We start from the raw sequence: 22,654 nt of genomic DNA, 5'->3' as shown, positions 1-22,654 counted from the left end.
TGGTCAAATTGTCACCCACTGTAACTGGAAAACAGATCATATGCAAACTGAGGCTATATAGCAAGTAGAGAACTACTATAGGAAAAATCGAGAATACTGGCATGTGTTGCCTCCTTCTAGTTAATTAAAACAAAGTCTTAAAAGAGAAATTAACTTCAATTAAGAGTTGCAAGCAGAGATGGAGAAAACGCAGATTTGCTAAGGGAGGTACTCCCTGCCTATGGCCTGCAGTTCAAGCTAAAAGTCCTATAATTTGAAGCCCTACATGGTTGGAAAAAAAAAAAAACAACCACAAACTGCTTCTGAAAGAGCAAACTGAAGTACCTGAGTGACAGCTGGAACACTGCAGCCTTAGCAATAGAGAAGAGTGCTGTCCTGCCACACAAAAGCAATGCTGGGAGGGTGCGGACTTTCTACCCAAGACTATTATTACCTCAATGGCCTCGCCAGAGCCATCATTCCCTCAGGATCTAAAAGAGGCGAAAAGAACCTGGATGGGGGGAAATACAGTCTTTATTTCCACTAACTTGTAACTGAAACTAAGCAATTTCTTTAATTATGAGAAGTAGATAACAAATCACAGTAGCATTAACAGTATCCATGACTCTGCCATCAACAAAAATCACTAATATATTCATATAATGTGATAAATGTTCCAGAATCTCAACTTTCTAAATTCACTACTTCAAATTTATGACCGTGTATTAAGATTTGCCATTAGATTTTTTACTTAATGTGTCAATTCAAAGATACACATATTACTGTTATAAAGTTATTATGTTGCTAATATAATTAATTGGTTTCTTTTATAATCCTAAGTATCTTATTTTATGAATTTTGAGACCTTATTCTGAGAAGGGTCCACAGGTTTCACCAGACTTTGAAGGTATTCCATGGTACCAGGTTAGAAGTTCCTGGGGTAAGTTTGGAGCACAGAGGGCAGAGTCTTCACATTAAAAAAATTCTGCCTAGGCATGTCCTTTGGCTCAAAGTAGCAAAAAGTTTAGAAAATTAAGCTTTTTAAAATAACTGTATGGGGGTAAGGGGGTGCCTAGACTGCAAAAGTCTCTTAGGCATCCAAAATAATACCCAAGCTAATCAGTAAGAAGTGAGCTATAAAGCTGTGCATTTCCCAGAAAGGGTATCTTCGCCCATACCCACCTCAGATGTGGCCACCGGGGATACTACACAAGGTGAGTCCCCTCAGGGGGCACAGGGACAATGCAGAGCCCAAAGAGCGGAATCAAGGAGCTTACTACACTGCCATGGAGTGAGGCTCTACCACTGCTGCCCAGGAGGATTTTATAATCAAGATGGCCTGTGACTATTTTGTGCTTCTCATTATCCCATTTTCTAACTAACAGCTTTTACTGCTTTTGTTCTATTCCTTCTCCTCTACCATAAACCAAGAAGCCACTCTGGGATCTAATCAAAGTGAAAGCACCCAGAGAACTTAGAATTTCAGCTGGATATAATAACTGTAAAAAATTCTAGGTTGTTTCTCTTGGGAAAGAGGGAAGGGAGTTCTATTTATAGGAAGAAGAGTACATGTAGATATTTGGGTACCCAAGGCATATTGCGGCAGAAACCTAAAAAGTAAAAAAATAATCTACCTACAGATTGACCTTATATTTTGGAAGCATGTGACATTAAAAAAAAATTTTTTTTCATGTATAACTGAAGCAATTTAAGTTATTCCAAGCAAAAGTAGCTGCTGTTATTTTTGAAAATTAGTTATCACATACCAGCAAAGCCAAAGTTTCTTAGTTCAATTTCAGCAAAATAACATAGCCAACATCCTACTTTAGAAAAGATATGGTGATTAAGAACACAGGCTCTGTTTTATGACTGAAAGAACTCAGGCTCTGTGACAACCTAGAGGGGTGGGGTGAGGTAGGGGGTGGGAGGGAGTTGCAAGAGGGAGGGAACATACTATACCTATGGCTGATTCATGTTGATGTATGGCAATAACCAACACAATATTGTAAAGCAATTATCCTTCAATTAAAAATAAATTAATTTTTTTAAAAAAAGAACACAGGCTCTGGAGCAAACTGCCTGTACTGAAATCCAAGTTCTTTCACTTTAAGTTATATGACCTTAAACAAGTAAATTAGCCTCACTATGCCTCAGTTTCCTCCTTTGTAAGGTGAGGATAAAAACAGTACCCACCCCCAAAGAACTGTTGTGAGGATTAAATGAGATATATATACAAACCACTAAGAAGACCTCATGCAAAGAGCTGACTCATTTGAAAAGACCCTGATGCTAGGAAAGATTGAGGGCTGGAAGAGAAGGGGGCGAAAGAGGATGAGATGGTTGGATAGCATCACTGACTCAATGGACATGAGTTTGGGTAAACTCTGGGAACTGGTGATGGACAGGGAGGCCTGGAGTGCTGCAGTCCATGGGGTCGCAAAGACTCGGACATGACTGAGCGACTGAACTGACTGAAGAAGAGTTCTGTAAATAAGCATTCAATAAATATTACCGATTTTCATCAAATTCCTACTCTTCAGAATTTTCTAAATTTTAAGTGACTGTCACTCTTACTCAGTGGTTTTAAACTGACATGCCCTAAATCACACAATAATCATTTATCAACCTCAATGGAAATGAGCCCCTCATTCAATTATTTACTCCAAAGAAATGACCCAGAAAGGGTTGCGTTTTTAAATTGTTTGTAGACTGCGTATGAAAACTGAAAATATGCTTTTCCCACAGAAATAAGATTCTATGATGAGGATTCCTGAAACAGCCCACAAAATCTTATTTATTCTATAAAGGAGTTCTAAAAATCCAAAGTTCTAAAAGTATAAAAGCCTCAGCTGGATATTTTGCAGCAGAGAGAAAGAAGTATAACAAGGGAAAAAAAGAAATAAAATTTTCCGTTTTCCTGGCATAGAACCAGTTTGTTCCTGATAAAATTCAATGTACATGGTTTACATCAGGCATACATCTAAATAGCATCTTTATCTTGGCTCTCCCATCTCACACTGACATAAGCCTCCAAAATTCATCCCTGAAGTTGGTATTATAAGCTCCAAAATTAATAACTTGCTCTTCTCTTACAGTAAACACTCTCACCTTTTCAAAGCAGTTGATCTCTGCTCTATTTAGAAGGAAAGTGGACAGCATCAAACTAATCACCACTAAGGCATGAATGACTGAGCCTTTAAACTTCCAATGACTAATGATCTTTTTAAAAGACAAGCTACAAAAATCCTCACTAGTTTGAAGTGAGAATACAGGTGGGAAGAATCATAATTTAGGATAAGAAATCCAATACACAAATAGAACAAGTTCACAAGTCAAAACTCTTGACCTTCACAACTTTTGTTTCACCCCTATAATTCCAAGAATATTCACAACAAAGCTTATGCAAAAACTTGAGGGATTTAGTGAGGCAACTGCCATTTGCAAGCACAATTGTGGTTTCAGAGGTACCTATCATAAAATCAGAGATGAAAAAGAACCTCATTATATTATTTTTAAAAGCCCTGGTTTGGAGACCTGTTTTGGAGACCAACAATATTCTTTATCTCCAAGGGAAGAAAAGTTCACAAAAAGTATGTAGTAATTCACTGTGTTTGAAATAATAATATTTTAACAGGCTAATCTATATCTCCCTCACTACAGAAGAAAATTTCTTTAAAGTCTATCTTGGAATATGAGAACTGGTCAGAATTGTGATGATGACTCTAACCAGTCATCATCACAATGATGCTTCATATTATTTACAGTATTAACACCATTTGGGTTCCTTCTCAAAGTTTAATGTCCAGAACTCCAATAGGATCTGAATTAAGAACCATAATATAGTTACTGCTCTTCTCTAGATTCTCTCCAAATTACTCTATTACTCAAATATATAATCTGAGATTCATAAATTCATACAAGCCATACTCAAAGTTAGAAGTACATCTGAGCTAAAGCTTAGGAATCATACTGTCAAAATACCTTTATGCTATATATGTAATTTTCACCTTAAAAATATTTTACTCTACAATTTAAGGAGGAAAAAACAAATATTTCTGGACATTAACCACTGAACTACATTCTGTCATCATGTAAGTACTGTATTTTGCATTTATATTTCACTCTACATATTAGAATCTCTATGTGTCTTGAGTAGCTGGAAAGCTAATGAACAAGAATCTCTTTGATATAAGAATACTCAAAGGCATCTTTACATGTTACTTAAAAACCAAAACAGAATCTGCTATCACAATAGTTCTTATACTCAGTTTTTTTAAAATACGTGTATATGCAATAATAAGGGCTTCTCTCATAGCTCAGTTGGTAAAGAACCCACCTGCAGTGCAGGAGACCCAGGTTCGATTCCTGGGTCGGGAAGATCCGATGGAGAAGTCTTCCCCTGTGGCTCAGCTGGTAAAGAATCTGCCTGCAATGCGGGAGACTTGGGTTTGATCCCTGGGTTGGGAAGATCTCCTGGAGAAGGGGAAGTCTACCCACTTCAGTATTTTGGCCTGGAGAATTCCATGGGGTCGCAAAGAGTTGGGACACGACTGAGTGACTTTCACTTTCGTGCAATAATAAACGTCCTCTGCTGCTGCCGCTGCTAAGTCGCTTCAGTCGTGTCCGACCCCATAGACGGCAGCCCACCAGGCTCCGCCGTCCCTGGCATTCTCCAGGCAAGAACACTGGAGTGGGTTGCCATTTCCTTCTCCAATGCATGAAAGTGAAAAGTGAAAGTGAAGTCACTCAGTCGTGTCCGACTCTTTGTGACCCCATGGACTGCAGCCTACCAGGCTCCTTCATCCACGGGATTTTCCAGGCAAGAGTACTGGAGTGGGGTGCCACTGCCTTCTCCAAAACGTCCTCTGAGTAACATGTATTTACCCATTTAAGTGTTTATCCTGACCTCTCTGTAACCATACTGCTTCAACTCACCATATACAACATTTACTGGATCTCTCCATACACACTGCCTCCATGACATTATACCAATAATGTGGCATCCATGTTAGCAGAAGGTTAAAAATCATGGAAGGTGAGCCCATTTAATTTTTAAGTGTTAAGTGTGATATACAAAAAATGCTAAAGAAACAGCTTAAGCTGCTACATATGATGTTTATGGCTCAGTGGTCCTCAAGTATAGTCCAAACCCTTTAGGGGGATCTAAAGGATCAAAACAGTTTTCAGAGTAAGATATTATTTGTCTTCTTCATTGTCATCCTCTCAAAAGTGTACAGTGGAGCTGTTCAGATGCTATGTGATGGGTGTTATCAAAAGACACTGAATGAAGAGGCACAGAATATAATCCAGCTATCTCTATGAAGCCCGACATTTTAAAAATTTGCAAAAATGTAAAGCAACACTAATCTTCTAAATTTTTGTTCTGGAAAATACAATGATTTTTCATATTATGTTCTTTATGTTAACATATAGTTAGTTTACTTTATATCTATGTAAATTAATAAATATTTTAATTTTGTTTTAGTTTTAACTTTTCAATACAATCAATTTTGATAGATAAAAGTCACAAATGCATGCTCTTTGAACACTAAATAATTTTTGATACCAAAAAGTTTAAGATGCTACCTATTAACTAATATATAAATAAGACCTTCTTTTCTAACAGCACATCAATCACTATCAATTAATATAATACATTAATACTGATTATCATTCTGTGGTATGAAGAGGTCTGAAGAGGATTAATTTTCATAGAAATCCCATTCAATGTAGGGTGAAACATTTACTAATAACCTGTTCAAATTGCTGCAGCATAGACTCCAGGGGAGAATTATCTCGCTTATTTCACTACTGGCTCATAAGGACCTTATATTCTTTGTTTCTACTTCTTGTTTCTTGCCATCCTCACTTTAAAGACTACCTTTGCTGTCTTTAACACCGACTTTATCTTCTTCTCCTTACAAGAAACGTCTTCCATAACGGCCACCATCTTTCCTCAGCAGAACTATTTCCTCCCAAGTGCTCAAGGAAGCCACAGTTCTTTACCATCTTCTAAAAATTTAACTGGTAATTCATATATATGAGCATCTGTCTTTATCTCAATGTTTAACCCATCACTAAGCAAATACAGGATTATCGACCTCTTTCCTCAACCTGTAAAGCACAAAGTACTTAAGACTCAGATTTCAAGACTTACTGCAAAACCACAGTAATCAAGACAAGTGGTTTTGGTGAAAGAATAGATACATAAATCAACAGAACAGAATCCAAAAATAGACCCAACATATACAGCCAAGTGATTTTCGATAAATGTGCCAAGACAAGTTGGCAGGGAAAGGAAAGACTTCCAAAAATTGGTGCTGAAACAACTGCCTGGCTACTTGTATGGGAAGAAAAGTTAACAATGACCCCTTACCTCACATCATACACAAAAACTTGATAAATGAATCCCAGAACTAAATGTAGAAACTAGAACTATAAAACTTACAGAAGAAATCATAAGAGAAAATCTTTGTAACATTTGGTTAGGCAAACACTTTTTAGATATGACATGAAAAATCACAATTCATAAAACAACTGACAAATTACACTTTATCAAATAAAAAATTTATATTCTTCCAAACACACTGTTAGAACAAATAGACAAGCCACAGACTGGAAGAAAACATTTGCAAAGCATATATCTTAAGAAGAACTTGTATCCAGAATATATAAAGAACTCTCAAAACTCACTGATAAAGAAAATTCAATTTTTAAAAATGGGCAAAAGATTTGAACAGATACTTCAACTAAGAAGGTAAGTATGTTATGGCACAAGAAAAGATACTCAACATCATTGGTTATTAAGGAACTGCAAATTAAACTACACTGAGGTATCACTGCATACCTGCTAGAATGGCTAAAATCAAAAGACTGGCCATACAAAGTACTAACAAGGACATGAAGCAAATGGAACTCTCATACATTGCTGGTGGGAATATAAAATGGTACCATTTCTAAAAGTTTTGACAGTTGCTAAAGTTATACATGCACCCATCAAGTGCTAAGAGTTATTTCACTCCAAGGTACTTATCCAAAATAAATCATATGTCCACACAAAGACATATATACAAATGTTCACAGCATTTCTATTTGTAACAGTTAAAGCTGGAAACAATCTAAAAATCCATCATCAGGTAAATGAATATGCAAATTTCTATATATAAATCCAATGGAACAGAATAAACTATTGATACCTGCAGAGACATACATGAATCTTAAAATAACTGTGCTGAATAAAAGATGCCAGACCAAAAAAGAATACATACCATATGATTCCATTTCTATAAAATTCTAGAAAATACAAACAAAAGCAGATCAACTGCTATCTTGTAGAGAGAGGGATAAGAGGGAAGAATCACAGGGACACCAGGTAACTTCTGAAAATGACTGACATGTTGTGGTAATGATTTTATGGGTATGTATATATGTCAAAGATCAAACTGTACCATGTCAATCATATCTCAATAAAACAAAAAAAAGTTTGCAATTTGGAGTGGCTAAGGTTTTATCCTTGGACAGCAAGAAGATCAAACCAGTCAATCCTAAAGGAAATCAACCCTGAATATTCACTGGAAGGACTGATGCTGAAACTGAAGCTCCAATACTTTGGCCATCTGATGCAAAGAGCTGACTCATTAGAAAAGACCCTGAGGCTGGGAAAGACTGAAGGCAGGAGAAGGGGACAACAGAAGACAAGATGGCTGGATGGCATCACCGACTCAAGACATGAGTTTGAGCAAGCTCCGGGACATGGTGAAGGACAGGGAAGCCTGGCATGCTGCAGTCCATGGGGTCACAAAGACACGACTGAGCAACTGAACAACAACAAGGATTTCTCAGCTAAGACATAAAAACAAAACACTATGAAAGAAAAAATTGGATGCTATCAAAATTTTACTTTTTAACAAAATAATTTGCATCCATAATATCTAAGGAATTCTTACAATGCAATTTAAAGACAAACTATACAGTTTTAAAATGTGCAAAAGACTGGAACAAAGGCATACAAGTAGTCATTAAGTACATTAAAAGATGTTCAACATCATCAGTCATCAGGAAAATCATAATGAGTATACTACTCCATACCCAGTAAAATGTCTAAAACCAATCTGAAAGGCAGTAATAATCTTCCTTCATGAATTTATATCCTTTAGGTTTCTTCTTGGTATCAAAAACAAACATAACTAATCTGTGTTGCAAGGAAATATGAATGATTATCCCCATTTTATATGGCTTCCAAACCAGCATTCCTCTCGTTTTATTACATGGGCTTTTCTTCTTGTTTTTTTTTTGTTGTTGCTGTTGTTGTTTTCAATTTTCTACAGACCTACCTATAATATATTAAGAAGCACTATGTTTATCTCAGTCTCCATTTACTCAAGTAGTATCATCTTTCCATAACCTGCATGGATTGTGCTTTTTTACACAGCTAATCACTTTAAGCTCTCCCCCACTTTAAGCTATGTGGGAGGTGGGAAGGAAGAATGTTAACATACTACAAAGAAATGGGTTCCTCTGCTTAAATCTCTATTTAGAGATATAACCTTCCACAGAGACCTGTCCACAGCACCTATCCCTCAGGTTCTCAAGTAAGCACTACTATGGGCAGACTAACCTTTTTTCCCTGCTTTTGTTGCTTTTATGAGAATCTTGAATACAAATAAGCACATAGTAAGTATTCAATATACATGTCAAACTCTGGACTTCCCAAGCAGTCCAGTGGTTCCAAGACTCCAGGCTTCCACTGCAAGGGGCATGGGCTCAGTTCCTTCAGGGGACTAAGATCTTGCACCCTGAGCAAAAAATATATATGTATGTGTGTCTGTGTGTATATATATATATATATATATATATATATATACAGACATACACAAAATATACATACAAATATATATATCAAATCAAACAAAACTGAAGCAGGAGTCCAATTTCAAATACACAATCCTAAGGATATTCTGTTCTGATATGAAGATAGGAAGATGGGAATTAAGTTTTTCATTCACTACCAACATAACAGTAAGGAAAAGCTCTAAACCCTAAAGACATTCTCTCTTGAAATCCTAACTCTTACCCAACACTGAACACATGTTGCTTTGTATCACAAACTTTCTGTCAAGTTTTGCCTAGCTCACCAAGCCCTTTCTCAGTGTTGGCTCCATTTCCAGGGCCCTAGAAGTCAGTACCACAACAACAAATTAAAGGATCTGTACCTGACCCAAACTGCTTGTCTGAATTTTCTTCTTCAGGAAATTCAGAATCAGGACTGAAACAGTTTGGGCTGGTCTCCTGAATGAACAAGCTATGTATTTGTGAGGTATGGGATGGCCACGTGCCAGAAAAGCAAAGAAAAGCTGGTTTGTAAAAAATGAAGAAATAAGTTACATTCAAGGAAAAGCAAGAGAGAAGAAAATACACTGCCTAGGTTCCTAAGAACCTAAGTTGTATTATGAGATCCAGCTATCTCTGGATTCCATGAAATACTGCAGTATTCACCAAATAAATTCCTTTACTTTTTTTGGATATATATCCAGTGCTGGCTTCCTCTACTTGTAACTAAGCAAAACTTGACTAAAATACATTTTACTAAATCAAATCATAAATTTTTTTTATTTTTCAGTACTATTATTCTATATTCTGTGCACTGTTGGTAGGCACAGATTTTGAGTTTAACTCCTCCTTTATTGTGCCAGTATATTCAGTGATGCTTTGTAGTCTCTATTACCTCTGATATTATTTCCCTCCATGTATATGCATTCAGGACAACTTAAATTTCTCCACCCACCTTTTAAAAAACTGCTGCCTTTCAGGAAAGATTTTTTCAATTTTAGATAATGTGTTTCAAAATTAAATCACTATTTTTCTATCATTTTTCCTTGTTTCCTGCATTGGTATTTCCCCTTTGCATTTACTCTTTAACAGTATCTTCAATTAAGCAGAATATTTTTTAGCATTCCTCATTTAAGAGAACGCCTTGATTATGATACTGACAGCCAAGAAGTAGAATTTAGTGATTAAGAGCATTGGCCCTGGAGCAAGACCTGTGAATGAAACCCAGCTCTGTCCCTTATTCACTGTATGTTTTGAGTTGCTTTTTATCTCAGTTTCCTCATCTGTGAAATGAAAATAATAATCACACAAACCTCAAAGAGTTGTGAGGGGAAGTATAATTAATGTATTTTAAAATGCTTAAATGCCTGGTCTAGTATATTAGTAAGAATACCACAAAGCTAGCTATCAAAGTCAATAATAATTTTTATACATCCTTATGTCAATGAATAGTCAATGGTACTCTCCAATACCTGATGCTCAGAAAAGGAAGCCCTAGAAGTCAGCTTAGATCAAAGATTAAATCACATTTAGGATACTCTAGACCAGCACTATCCAACAGAACTTTCTACAACAATGGAAATGTTTGTGCGTTAGCCAACATGACAGTCAGTGGCCATGTGGCTATCAAGCACTTAAAATGTGGCTAGTGACTGAGGAACTGATATTTTTTAATTAATTTAAACAGCCACATGACGCTACTGGCTACTACATGACATGCAAGCTTTAGAACATACGCCAGAAAGTTCCGAACGTATTTTAGAGAAGTTTCTGTAACGGTCAAAGTTAAGATGGTTTCTCATTACTACCCTTCATTTAACTGGAACATGCCAGAACTAAACACGCAAATTAATGGATTTCAATTCCAAGAAGTTTGATAAATATGACGGGCTATGATAATGCAAGTTATTCCTGCCACTGTGTGGAACTGATTTAAAAACATGAAACTATATTAATTATAAATACAATAAAAATCTAATATTAAATGTCAGCAACATCCTTAGCCTGAGGTCAGTTGCAAACCTGAACACTACTGGTAAATTATTATACTAGAGAATACCAAACTAAGTGAATTAAGCCAGACAGAAAGGCAAATATATGTCATTTATATGTACAATAAAAAAAAAACATATAAAATTTACTTAACAAAACAGAAACAGACTCACAGACATAGAAAACAAACCTTATGGTTACCAGAGGGGAAAAGGTATGGGGGAGGATAAATTAGGAGCTTGAGAATAACAAATACACACTACTAAATATAAAATAGACAACAAGGTCCTACTGTACCAAAGGGAACTATATTCAATATGTTTTGTAATAAACTATAGTGGGAAAAATATCTGAAAAAGCATATACCTATATATGTATGCATTACTAAATCATTTTGCTATACACTAGAAACAACAACACTGAAAATCAACCATCCTTCAATAAAAAAAATTTTTTTTAATTTTTAAGAAATTTTGAAAATAAGAATTTAGGGAAAGGGGGAAATAGAAAGAAGGAGGAAAGAAATTCTCTTCTACCCCATGTTCTTGAGCTGAGAGCAAAGGATACAAATATGTCCTCTTTTGTTCTAAAAATGATGATCCCCTTTGCTTTCTACTACTGAGGGTTTGAATGCCTGCTCAGTCGCTCAGTTGTGTCCAACTCTTTGCAACCCCATTGACTACAGCCTGCCAGGCTCCTCTGTCCATGGAATTTTCCGGACAAGAATACTGGAGTGGGTTGCCATTTCCTTCTCTAGGGGATCTTCCTGACCCGGGCTCGAATCTATGTCTCCTACATTGGTAGGTGGATTCTTTACCACTGCGCCACCTGGGAAGCCCTTTCTACTACTGGAAAACACAAGAGAGGAAAAACTATGCCACATGCTTTATGTACGTATCCCATGAATCCGAACAGGCCAGTGAGGTAAACATTAACAACTCTATTACAAAAAAACTTAGGAAGTGAAGTAACTTACCCAAGATCTTATGAATAATATGTGGCAGAGATCTGAACCTATACCTACCCGATTCTACAACTATATACCAGAGCTGCCTTAACAATACCAAGTCTGCTACTAGAAACCAGGCAGCAAGAAGCCTTAAAATAAATCTACCCTTCTCTGGTCATTCTAAATAGCACAGTTATCAGTATCGAATGGCAATGAGAAAATGGATGGATGGGAAATTCATTTGGGACACTAACACACAAGCTTTTTCTGGTGCTAAAAATCCCTATGTATTCCCTAACATCATAAACAAACAGACTGGATCAATAATAAAAGGCATCTTTAAGGGAGAAGCGTAACAAAAAGGAAAAGGTTTAAGTGTGAACCATAAAAATAGAAAAGATAATGAAAGGAAAAGATCTCAGGCAGAAGGTCAAAAACTACTGATACTTGAAAGTTATTACTGATAACCTAGTGCCCTACGCTGAATGCACATGTGAACCAAAAAGTCAATCCTCATAAATGCTACACAATTCAGATATGCAGAAACGGCCCTATTTTAACAAGTCCAAAGAAATACCCAATTTTATTTTGCTTTAATCATACCAAATTATAAAAAATCTAATGCTACAATATGTAAAAGTAGTATGTTCTATACATATATGTGTTTACCTGTCTACATAAAACAAATGTTCAAGGAAAACTTGCTTTTTCAGTAAGCTTTTGCTATTACTGAGTCTGTACATGGAAATAAAAAGGAGATTCACCTCAGGATTCAAAGCCTCTTACATAAACTCAGTAAGCAAACAGATTCTGCTAAATTTTTAAGATTCTACTGTCTGAAAGAAACTATATCCATCATTACCTGAACTCTCACTCTTGCTATTCAAACCTCAGGACTTAAATAACGTAGATGACTCAGTATTCACTATCCAGACTCCTACTATTCAAACTTAGGGTATGAATGCAGTAGATTCAGACTGCAAGGAATACCTGTGACTCATATATATCACATGATTTATAAAATTAGCACTTTTTTAGCAACATGCAAATAAATACCTTACTAAAATCATATAAACACTGGCTGCAGAACAGAGCTGAGAAAACATTTTTTAACATTGTATTTCTTAGTAGTTTGCCGAAACAAGTTATTAAGTTACTGCCCCTCAGTTTCAAACCCACATTGCTTCTTCCCCATCTGCCTTAATGATGCTGGAAGTGGGACTCTGCCTGCAAACCACATTTCTGCTTTGCCAGCTGATTTCCTATAAGGGTCTGCCAAGAGGGAACACTAAAGATGGACTGCAAGCCTGGAGAAGAAAAAGAGATACTTGTGCTTTCCCATCTCTTCTTTGGGCTTCATAGGAACACTATCCCAGCAACGGTTTCTTCACCCCTACAATAGAAAGTCTTCCCCATAGCAGTAATAAAGTTTGCAGTTTTTCTAACACTTATGAAACTAATTTAATCATACCCTACTCAAAGACCCCAGCACCAGCCAGCACCCTTTCCCCAGATTTCTGGGTTTCAAATCTATGGGATTTCTATTCTGAACTCAACACAAGCACTAGCATGTAGTACCTTTGCCTTGGAGATCTGAACTGCTTCCACAGGACCCTTCCTCTAAGTCTCTAGGTTTCCCTTTTGGTGCCCAAGCCCTTAGGGCTCATAGCTGTTTCTGCAAGTATCTAGCTCCATGACAATTTAAGTCCTTTTATTTTTATCCATTCTGTTATCAAGTTAACAACTTCAAATCTACTCAATGACTCTACTAAAGTCTCTGTTCCTATAACTAGTGCGGTTTCTGCCTCCTGACAGAATCCTAATAAAAAGAAAACAATCTCATTATACTGTAATAGTATATGATGTTATTATAGTAACTTTTGTGAAAATGCAATTTACCTACACTATCAAGTAAAGAACAAAATGTTAGTTAAGCGCAATCTGACTAAAATTGAGTCAATTTAGCTGTAACACAAAATCTTTTCCAACCATTCTTTAAGAGAAAATTTGGGGCACCTTTTTTTAACACACATAGTATCTACTGGAATAAAATTACATGCTAAGACATTATCAACAATGACTATCTCTGTTTTTCCAAATTTTCTACAATAATTGATTTATGATTACTTTTTAATCATAAAAATAGAGTGAGCATAATTTTTAAAAATAATTCTAACATGCTCAATTCAACAAGGATCAAATATCATCTATAGAAAACAATATTTAACTTGCTTACACTAAATATTTAAAGGGCAGAGGAAGAGTTTTAATTCACTTACTAAGTACCTTCTCCTACCAAACAAAATTTTTAGTTGTCACATGATTTCATTCCACCCCCTATCTTTACTTCACAGAAGTAATCCACTCCCACTCTCATCTATGCCTACAACCCTTCCCACCACCTGCTTACCCAATTTGCTCATTCCCAGCCATATGGTGGTTCTTCTCCACCAACTCACATGCTTTCCTATCTTGAAGTTAGTCACTTTCTAGATATATAGGTAGCATACGAAGGTATATACAAGACATAAAGGTAGTATATACAAAGAGAGTTATGGCAAATAAGCAGTGTTTGTCACTGGGTTTGAGTTACTGTAAGACTTCTTACTCTACTTCTGTTGGGACAGTGTAGTTGGGAGGCCATTTCTGGCTTGGGAAAGACTCTGCAAAAGCAGACAATAGTTTATTGTGGTTTTAAGTAATTCAGTTTCTCTTCCCGTCACCAAAAAAATAGTCATTCTTTTCTTCTCCTCCTTATATCAAACCAAAGCTGGCTTTCAGTTAGAAAAATCAATGACAAACAATGGTTGTCTACCCATATATCTGAGAACGTGAATTCTCTGCCTCACAGATGGACTGGACCATACAGAATATTACAAAAAAATGAAAGATTAGGATAGGAGGATCCTAAGTATCTCAACTCAAGTGTCACAGAGCTTCTCAGTTTATTAACTAAATGCTAAATTTATAGCTACATCACATAAAAATTTGATTACAGAGTATTACACACAAGAATTATAACATAATGAGCAAGTTATAAAATAATTCATGGTTTTCTCTTTCATCATCCCTTCCAATATAATTCTATCAAGCAAAAAAAGTTAGGTATCTATTATTCCTAATCCAATGTCATATATAAGCTTCACCTAAACAGAACCATTCAAATAGAGGGATATAAAATCTCAGTAAATGACTTTAATACATGGTTAGCATAACCCACAAACAAGTGTCTTTAAGGAAATCTATGATCAGTGGAAGATCAAAGTCTACAAAAATAACCTGATTTGGTCATATCTAAAGTTTTAAATATTCAAAGAAAGGGTAAAATGATTCTTCCCAACATATTAAGCAGAAATCACTCTTAAGTGAAAGTAGTTCTACAACAGCCCTTTTTAAGTTCTTTTCAAAACTATACAGGTGTCTGTTGTGAGGGTGTGGGGGCATATGGGCTCCAACAAGGTAGAAAAGCATCACTCCACCTATTTCCATTATAAGCTGGAAGATGTATCCTTACGGAAAGGCCAAAACAGCATAGGGTAAAGCTTTCCCACTGAGGAAAAAGGATATCAGCCTTAGTCTGATAAAAATTCAATGATATGAAAACAAAAAAGGCAACTTTTTCTTTTGTGGCATTCTAAACCACCAGAATTTCTTTCAAGCCTGAAGATTCCATGACTCCACATTAACAACCCTTAACAATTTTGTATCCCTCCTCTCTCTCCTGCCCTCCAAAGCCGGTTAATTCCAACTCTCTTCATCACTTGCTCTGTTCCAGCTATAATGACCTCACTATTCTTCCAACATACAAAGTAAGTCTCCTGCCCCAGCACTTCCTGGGTTCCCTCTGCCCAGAATGCTCATCCTCTACTATCCAACGAAAGGTTTGTTCCATCACTCTTTCAAGTCTTTGTTCAAATGTCACCTTTTCAATAAAAGCTTTCCCTAGCTACCCTATCTAAAATAACACGTATCTTTGAATTTCCTAATCCCTTTCTCTGTTTTTCATTTACCTCTTATCACTATCAGTATCTAACAGTTACTTATTTTATTAATTATCCCTTCACCAAAATATAAACCCAATGATTACAGAATTTTTAATCCATTACGTTCACTACTGCAGCCTCAGCATTCAGACAGCTCCTGACACTATACTAGGCGATCAATATGCTGAACAAGTAAATGGGAGCAACAACACATGGTAGCTAGCTGCAACACATGTAACTGGTAGGTGCTGCCATCAACAATTCACATTCCAGTCTGAATATTTTTAATTAACAGGTTAAATTTACGTTATATTTTCAGACTGTGCTCTGCGAACTACAGCAATCCCTCAAGGGCAACTATGGGGGTAGAACATGGAAGTCTAAGCCCAGCATTTATCTATTTTATTCACAGGATTTCACTTAAGATTTAATTTGAAGAAAGTATTTAGCAACTTCAAAAAAATATAAAACCACTGGGTTGAATACAACTTAGTTCCTACTTTTTTACATTTTACTTATTTATTGTAAATGAGGATAATTTAGGTATCCTGTTTATATTATCCTTTAGAAAGGAATTTCAATTACTATCTAATCTTTCTCTGTAAGCAAAAGTATCTCCCTATTTCACAAAACAGCACTACTTCCCAAAACAAACTACAGTGTTTTACTGTGAACCTTACAGTCAAAGTGATTCTAATATGACTCGACCAGCGTAACTTTTAAAATGTTACATGTTCTAATAAAAAAAAAAAAAATCACTCACCTTAATGAAGTTACAGATGGACAAGCCTGTCCATACAAACCCATCTGGCCACAAAGAGAATCTAAAAAGTAAAGAAGAGTTAGTTATCAGATGCTCCAAAATAAATTAAACTGTAAATCAAAATAAACTAAAAATGCTGTTGAGCAATATGATGAACTATCTTAAGGAAGACTGACATACCAGGAAGCACAGGAAAAATAGGCACACTATAACTGTAACATCCAAAGAAGCTAAAAACTCACAAAATTTAACAAATTAAGCTTAGTTACAGATAAAGAGTCCAAACGGTTTAGTAGAGTCTAAGGATTCCAGAGAGGTGCCTAAAGGCTACCAAAGAGCTGAGCATGCAGGTTCCCATCCTCACAGGTTCCCATCTCCCACCGTTCAATCAAAGCAGTGATATCTTTGTTGGTTTCACAGAATGGACTTCACTAAGACTTGATTTGAAGAACAGTTCCACTGCTTAATTAAAAAGTTAAGAATAACATTGAACAGAAAAAGCTTTGTTCAAATTCTAGCTATGACACTATGAGACCTTGAAGAGTTACATATCCTCAGAGAACCTCCATTTTTTCCATCTGTAGCTTGGAGATAGTGTGTTAGTGTGGGTCGCTCAGCCGTGCCCGACTCTTTGCAACCCCATGGACTGCAGCCCATCAGGCTCCTGTGTCCATGAGATTTTCCAGGCAAGGATACTGGAGTGGGTTGCCATTTCCTTCTCCAGCACAGTATCACCTAAAACTTTATCAAGAGATAAACTGCAGGTATGTTATTAGAATTAAATCATTGAACAAATGTGAAACCATCTATTAGCACTACTATCCAGCGCAAGGATCATTCACAGTGTCTACAAGTAATATGAATGAGAGAAGCTGGAATGGGAGGGTATAATATGCATACAATTGTTTGCAACTGAAGAAAACAGGTTCACTCTAAAAGGATCGGCTCCTTTTCCAGTTCTAGCCAACTGCTGCTGAGCATGACTGACAGCCCAATACTGTTCAGTTCAGTTGCTCAACTCTTTGCGACCCCATGAACCACAGCACGCCTGTTCATCACTAACTGCCGGAGTCTACCCAAACCCATGTCCATTGAGTCAGTGATGCCATCCAACCATCTCATCCTCTGTCGTCCCCTTCTCCTCCTGCCCTCACAATCTTTCCCAACATCAGGGTCTTTTCAAATGAGCCAACTCTTCACATCAGGTGGCCAAAATATTGGAGTTTCAGCTTCAGCATCAGTCCTTCCAATGAACACCCAGGACTGATCTGTTTTAGGATGGGCTGGTTGGATCTCCTTGCAGTCCAAGGGACTCTCAAGAGTCTTCTCCAACACCACAGTTCAAAAGCATCAATTTTTCGGCTCTCAGCTTTCTTCACAGTCCAACTCTCACATCCATACATGACTACTGGAAAAACCATAGCCTTGACCAGACGGATCTTTGTTGGCAAAGTAATGTCTCTGCTTTTTAATATGCTGTCTAGGTTGGTCATAACTTTCCTTCCAAGGAGTAAGCGTCTTTTAATTTAATGGCTGCAATCAGCACCTGCAGTGATTTCGGAGTCCAAAAAGTATGGTTAAGAACATCTAATTTTTCAAGAGAAGCAAGATACCCAAAATTTTATTTGAAATCTCCTGATTTTTACTTTCTAAACACTATGTGGGCCAAATAAAACACTGGCAGTTATCCCAAGTTTATAACTTTTATTTTAGAGGCTGACTGCACTCCCTGCATCTATCAATAATTGTCCCTGCTTGCACTGAAAAGAGATGTCTACTTCTGCCAGAACAACGGAATAGATAGCTTGATCAACATGCCCAGTGAAAATAGCAAACACTGGATAATCTTTAACCTTTATATATTAATCAATAACTTGAAAGAAGATAAAGTATGATCAAGACTAAAAACTAAGTGAAAGAGGGAAACTAGAGAAGTATGCAGAGTACTGAAACCAGCTTTCACTCATCTTCAGAGCACTGTGCCAAACCCTGAATTTCAGCTTGCAATTCCACAGTGTGTTGGGGCTCAAGGTACAAGAGGCAAAGTCCAGATGTTATCCAAGAGAATCTCAAGGAAAATTTCTTAACCTTGGCGTTGAGTGTTGGTGAGGGACTGGGGGCTACAAGAACAGTTCAACAGTGTCTTCTCAGATTACAACCAGAAGCTAACCCTCACCTAGATTATGGTTTAAAAAGCTTCATACTCAGAATTTTAGAGTGGTCCTAGAATGGTTATATCTGCCCCCTAACCTTGACAGATGCAAATGCAAATCCTCTCTGGCAATCTGCCTGTGATCTAGGCTTGGAAGACTTCTCAAGGATAAGGTCCCAAGATAAATAAATTCACAATCAAAAATCACAAAACCAGTAGGAAACAAGCTACTCAAGAGTAAGATACAGCTGAAACATCAGGTGGCAGACTCAAAAACTCAGACTTCAGATACGGGAATTGAGACTTTTCCCTACTGTTTTTATTTTATGAATGATTTACCTATTCTTATATTTCAAATGCCTACATGTAGATGAATTTCAAATCCACATCCCTATTAGGGATCAATCTCCTAATCTCTAAACATAACTAACATTCTCTCCAAGAAATTCCAAATTTACTATGTCCAAAGCTGAATTCATCTCCTTTCTTTAAAGTATTTCCTACCTTTAGGGTCTTTTATCTAAGAATGGCTTTCAGGTTTCTAGCCTAACACCTTTCTTTTCCTTGTTAAGAGCTGAACACTTCAACCCTTGATTTCTGAGGAATGACTTCTAAACACCTCTGGGCTCTCGGGCCGTTCCTCACCAAGTGGGCAGAGCTAACTCCAGGACTCCATATCCAGGACTCTGCAAGGTAGTTATCTGAGTATGATGGCCCTACTGACCCTAACAGTGAATCTAGACACCAGGTGAGCTGTCTAGATTGGGTGGGAAGGGACAAGAGAACGTGGAAAGTTAGCCATCACATTTGGCTCTTAAACCTAAACCACATTCTACAATATCAGCTTTATCAAAAACAAAGGTAAATTCTTATAAAAGTTACCATATGACCCAGCAATTCTACCCTTAGAGATATGTGTGTATATATATATATATATAAAAATTATATATACACACAAATATATACATACATGAATATATGTAAAATGCTCTTGGGAATATATAATATACATTCATATGTTTTAAGTTCTCTTGGTGATTTGGAGGAGACTGATTTCACTGTGAATCTTAGCCTTCTTCTGTGAGCATTCCATGTTTCTGGACATTTGCCTGGGTAGGGAGAACTTAAAACATACGTTCACACAAAAACCTGCATACAAATGTTCACAGCAGTATTATTTATAAAGTCAAAAAGTGTAAAGAAACCAAATGTCCATCAACAGATGAACACATACACAAATGTGGCATATCTGCACAGTATCCATATACAATGGAATATTATCCAGCCATAAAAAGGAATGATATACTGTTACATGATACAACGCGAATGAACCTTGAGCATCTTAGCATAAGAAAAAAGTCAGATACAGAACACCACATATTGCATGACTCCACTCATATGAAATGTCCAGAACAGGCAAATCTTAAGAGACAGAAAGTAGATCAGCCAGTAGATAGGAGGATGGGAGGAGGGATGTGGATAGAGAGTGATTGCTAACTGGTTTCTTTCAGGATTGATAAAAATGCTCTGCAATTAGATAGAGGTGAGGGTTTCACAACCTCGTGAATAAAATCCTCTAGTGTAAGATCCCCAAATTTTACACTTTTAAACGGTGAACTTAATCCTTCGAATCTACTGCAGCCTTGATGCCTCAGTTTCAGTTTTCTTCACTCTTTTAACTTAAGATTATTGCTCCTACATGGTGTCTTGAACACCAGTCAGGTTAGTTGAAAGAACAAATACACCAATATTCTTCTCCCTACCCAAGCAAATGTCCAGAAACATGGAATGCTCACAGAAGAAGGCTAAGACTCACAGTGAAATCAGTCACCTCCAAATCACAAACTCACATTTCTGAAGTCAACTATGTTGAACATTATATTAATTCATGCAACTTCATCCAAAATTTATACAGTTTAAGTTGGTGCCAACAGCACCAACTAGTATTTTCTGCAAATCCTTTGAAAATCAACAAACAAGAAACTTCGTGTAGCATGACATAACAAGAGTATGGGGATTAAAAATCAGTCATGCACTGATGCACATGCTCCAATAGAAACTACTGTATTACACGCCATCACTAATAGAAGAATACAGAATTTCTTTTAATACAAGCAGTCATCAAGTGTACATTAAACTGAGCTACAAACTATTCACATCTAGGAAGCAGATGTTCAACAAACTAACAGGTGTATAAAATATATTATTTGAGAGGAGGAGGTGAAATGCAAGTATTTTTATTTATAAAGAACTTCTAACATTCATGACCTTGAGCCAAGACCTTGATTGCAATCCCAACTGTGATTTTGGGTATATTGTTAAAACGGAAAATTCATGCCTCAAGTTACTGTAACGGGAGCTTGAATGAAGCCACCACCATGACATATAAAAGAAGTCTGTTGAAAATAAATTCTAGAGCACTGTAAATCAAGAGAGCATTCCTTTAAAAAAAAAAAAAAAAAACACTTCTGAATTCACCTCTGTCTTTCATAAGACTTGAAAATAAAAATTTACTAGCACTCATGAAGGAACAACCCTGTTGAGTCAGGTTCCTTGACTGAACATTGTGAATTGCTATACCATTACTCACAGGTAATCATTAAAGCAGTCATGGAAATAACCTGTGTCTTAATCATCCTCAACAGGAAAAATCTGCCAGAGGAAGGAGTAAAGGGAAAAGAATCCTGCTGAGTGAGTAGCAATCAGCTGTTCATCGCAGCTCCACTCGAACCTAAAGGCAGTGATGCAGCTATAGCTAAAAATCGAGAACTCAGAGTCACATGCTCTCAGAAAGCAAAATCATGTGAGAATGATCAATTCACCATGGTAATGTTAGAGGGAGAAGAAAGGCCAAAACTTAAATTTGGAGAACTTAGATTTAGAGAAGAGGAACAAGTTTGAAAAACCACCCTTGAGAAAACTGTACTGGAGATAGCAGCAAGTGATTTAATGGGGGAAAAGGCAAGTGTTACACACAGATTAAGATGGACATAAACTGAGAACACAAAACAGGCTTTTAATGAAAGATCATTAATACTATAGAGGGTGGGGTTTGCAGATGAGTGGGAGCAAAAATTAGACTGGAAGGGTGTTAAGAATCAGGAAAGTGTGAAATAAAAATTTAGCTACAAACTACATAAAATGAAAATAAACAGAAAGTGCAATAAGGTCAAAAAGAGCAGAGAGGAACGGATTATCAAGAAAGGTGAAGAACATGTTAGAAAGCTCATCCAGTCACACTATATCCCCATTACCCTGTTTTATTCTTCATAGCTCTTGTCATCTGATACAACTTGATAATGACTTTTGTTTTACTGTCTGCTTCTGTCCCACGAGAACGCAGATTTAAGTTTCTGTTTCAGTCTCTGTTATATCCCCAAATCCCAGTATGTAGTCTGTGGTCATATCTGTTCAAATGAATGAATAAACCAAGTTCTTCTAGATTGGAAAGAGAATAAACCCAAAAGAAGCACAACTAAGATCTAACTGAAAATTCACCAAATCTGTTCAATGTAGTCTTTGTATCCACTAATTCTCTCTGCCTCTGAAGCAAATAATTTAAGACAAATTCAGTTAGAAGAACAAGTTCGGTATCCAAAATACATAAAGGACCCTTACAACTCAACAGAAACAACTCAAGTTAAAAATGCCCAAAGATTTGGAGATAGAGCAAAGGGGTAGAGCATTTAGACTACAAAAGAAGTAAAAATGGGCAGAGACTTGAATACACATTTCTTCAAAGAAGATATTAAAATGTCCGATAAGATGAAAAGATGTTCAAAATCATTAGTTATTTGGGAAATCCAAATCAGAATCACACTACTACTTCATCTAGGTAATCAGATACTAAGTAATCAGATACAACTTCAGCTAGGATGGCTATAATAAAAAAGACAATAACAAAAGTTGCAAAGATTTGAAGAAATTGAAGCTCTCATACACTGGTAGTGGAAATGTCAAACAGTGCAGCCACTTTGGAAAACAGTTTTTGGCAGTTCGTCAAAAAG

The 22,654-nt window shown here is 36.6% G+C and overlaps 1 protein-coding gene across 4 annotated transcripts in view; it reads right to left on the bottom strand.

Annotated features, from left to right (window-relative positions):
* The window catches only part of FOXJ3 (forkhead box J3), a 141,243-nt gene that overhangs the window by 101,771 nt on the left and 16,818 nt on the right, over positions 1–22,654 (bottom strand). For all 4 annotated transcript variants that reach the window (XM_043875804.1, XM_043875803.1, XM_043875806.1 and 1 more), the window contains exon 2: positions 16,496–16,556. In XM_043875804.1, the coding sequence (XP_043731739.1) occupies positions 16,496–16,539 (44 nt within the window). In that variant the 5' untranslated portion in view covers positions 16,540–16,556. The remainder of the gene's footprint in view (positions 1–16,495; positions 16,557–22,654) is intronic.

Source organism: Cervus elaphus, chromosome 20 (genome assembly GCF_910594005.1).
Source record: "Cervus elaphus chromosome 20, mCerEla1.1, whole genome shotgun sequence".
NCBI lineage: Eukaryota > Metazoa > Chordata > Mammalia > Artiodactyla > Cervidae > Cervus > Cervus elaphus.
Note: the sequence above shows the minus strand (reverse complement) of the source record. Positions and strands in the feature narration are given on the sequence as shown.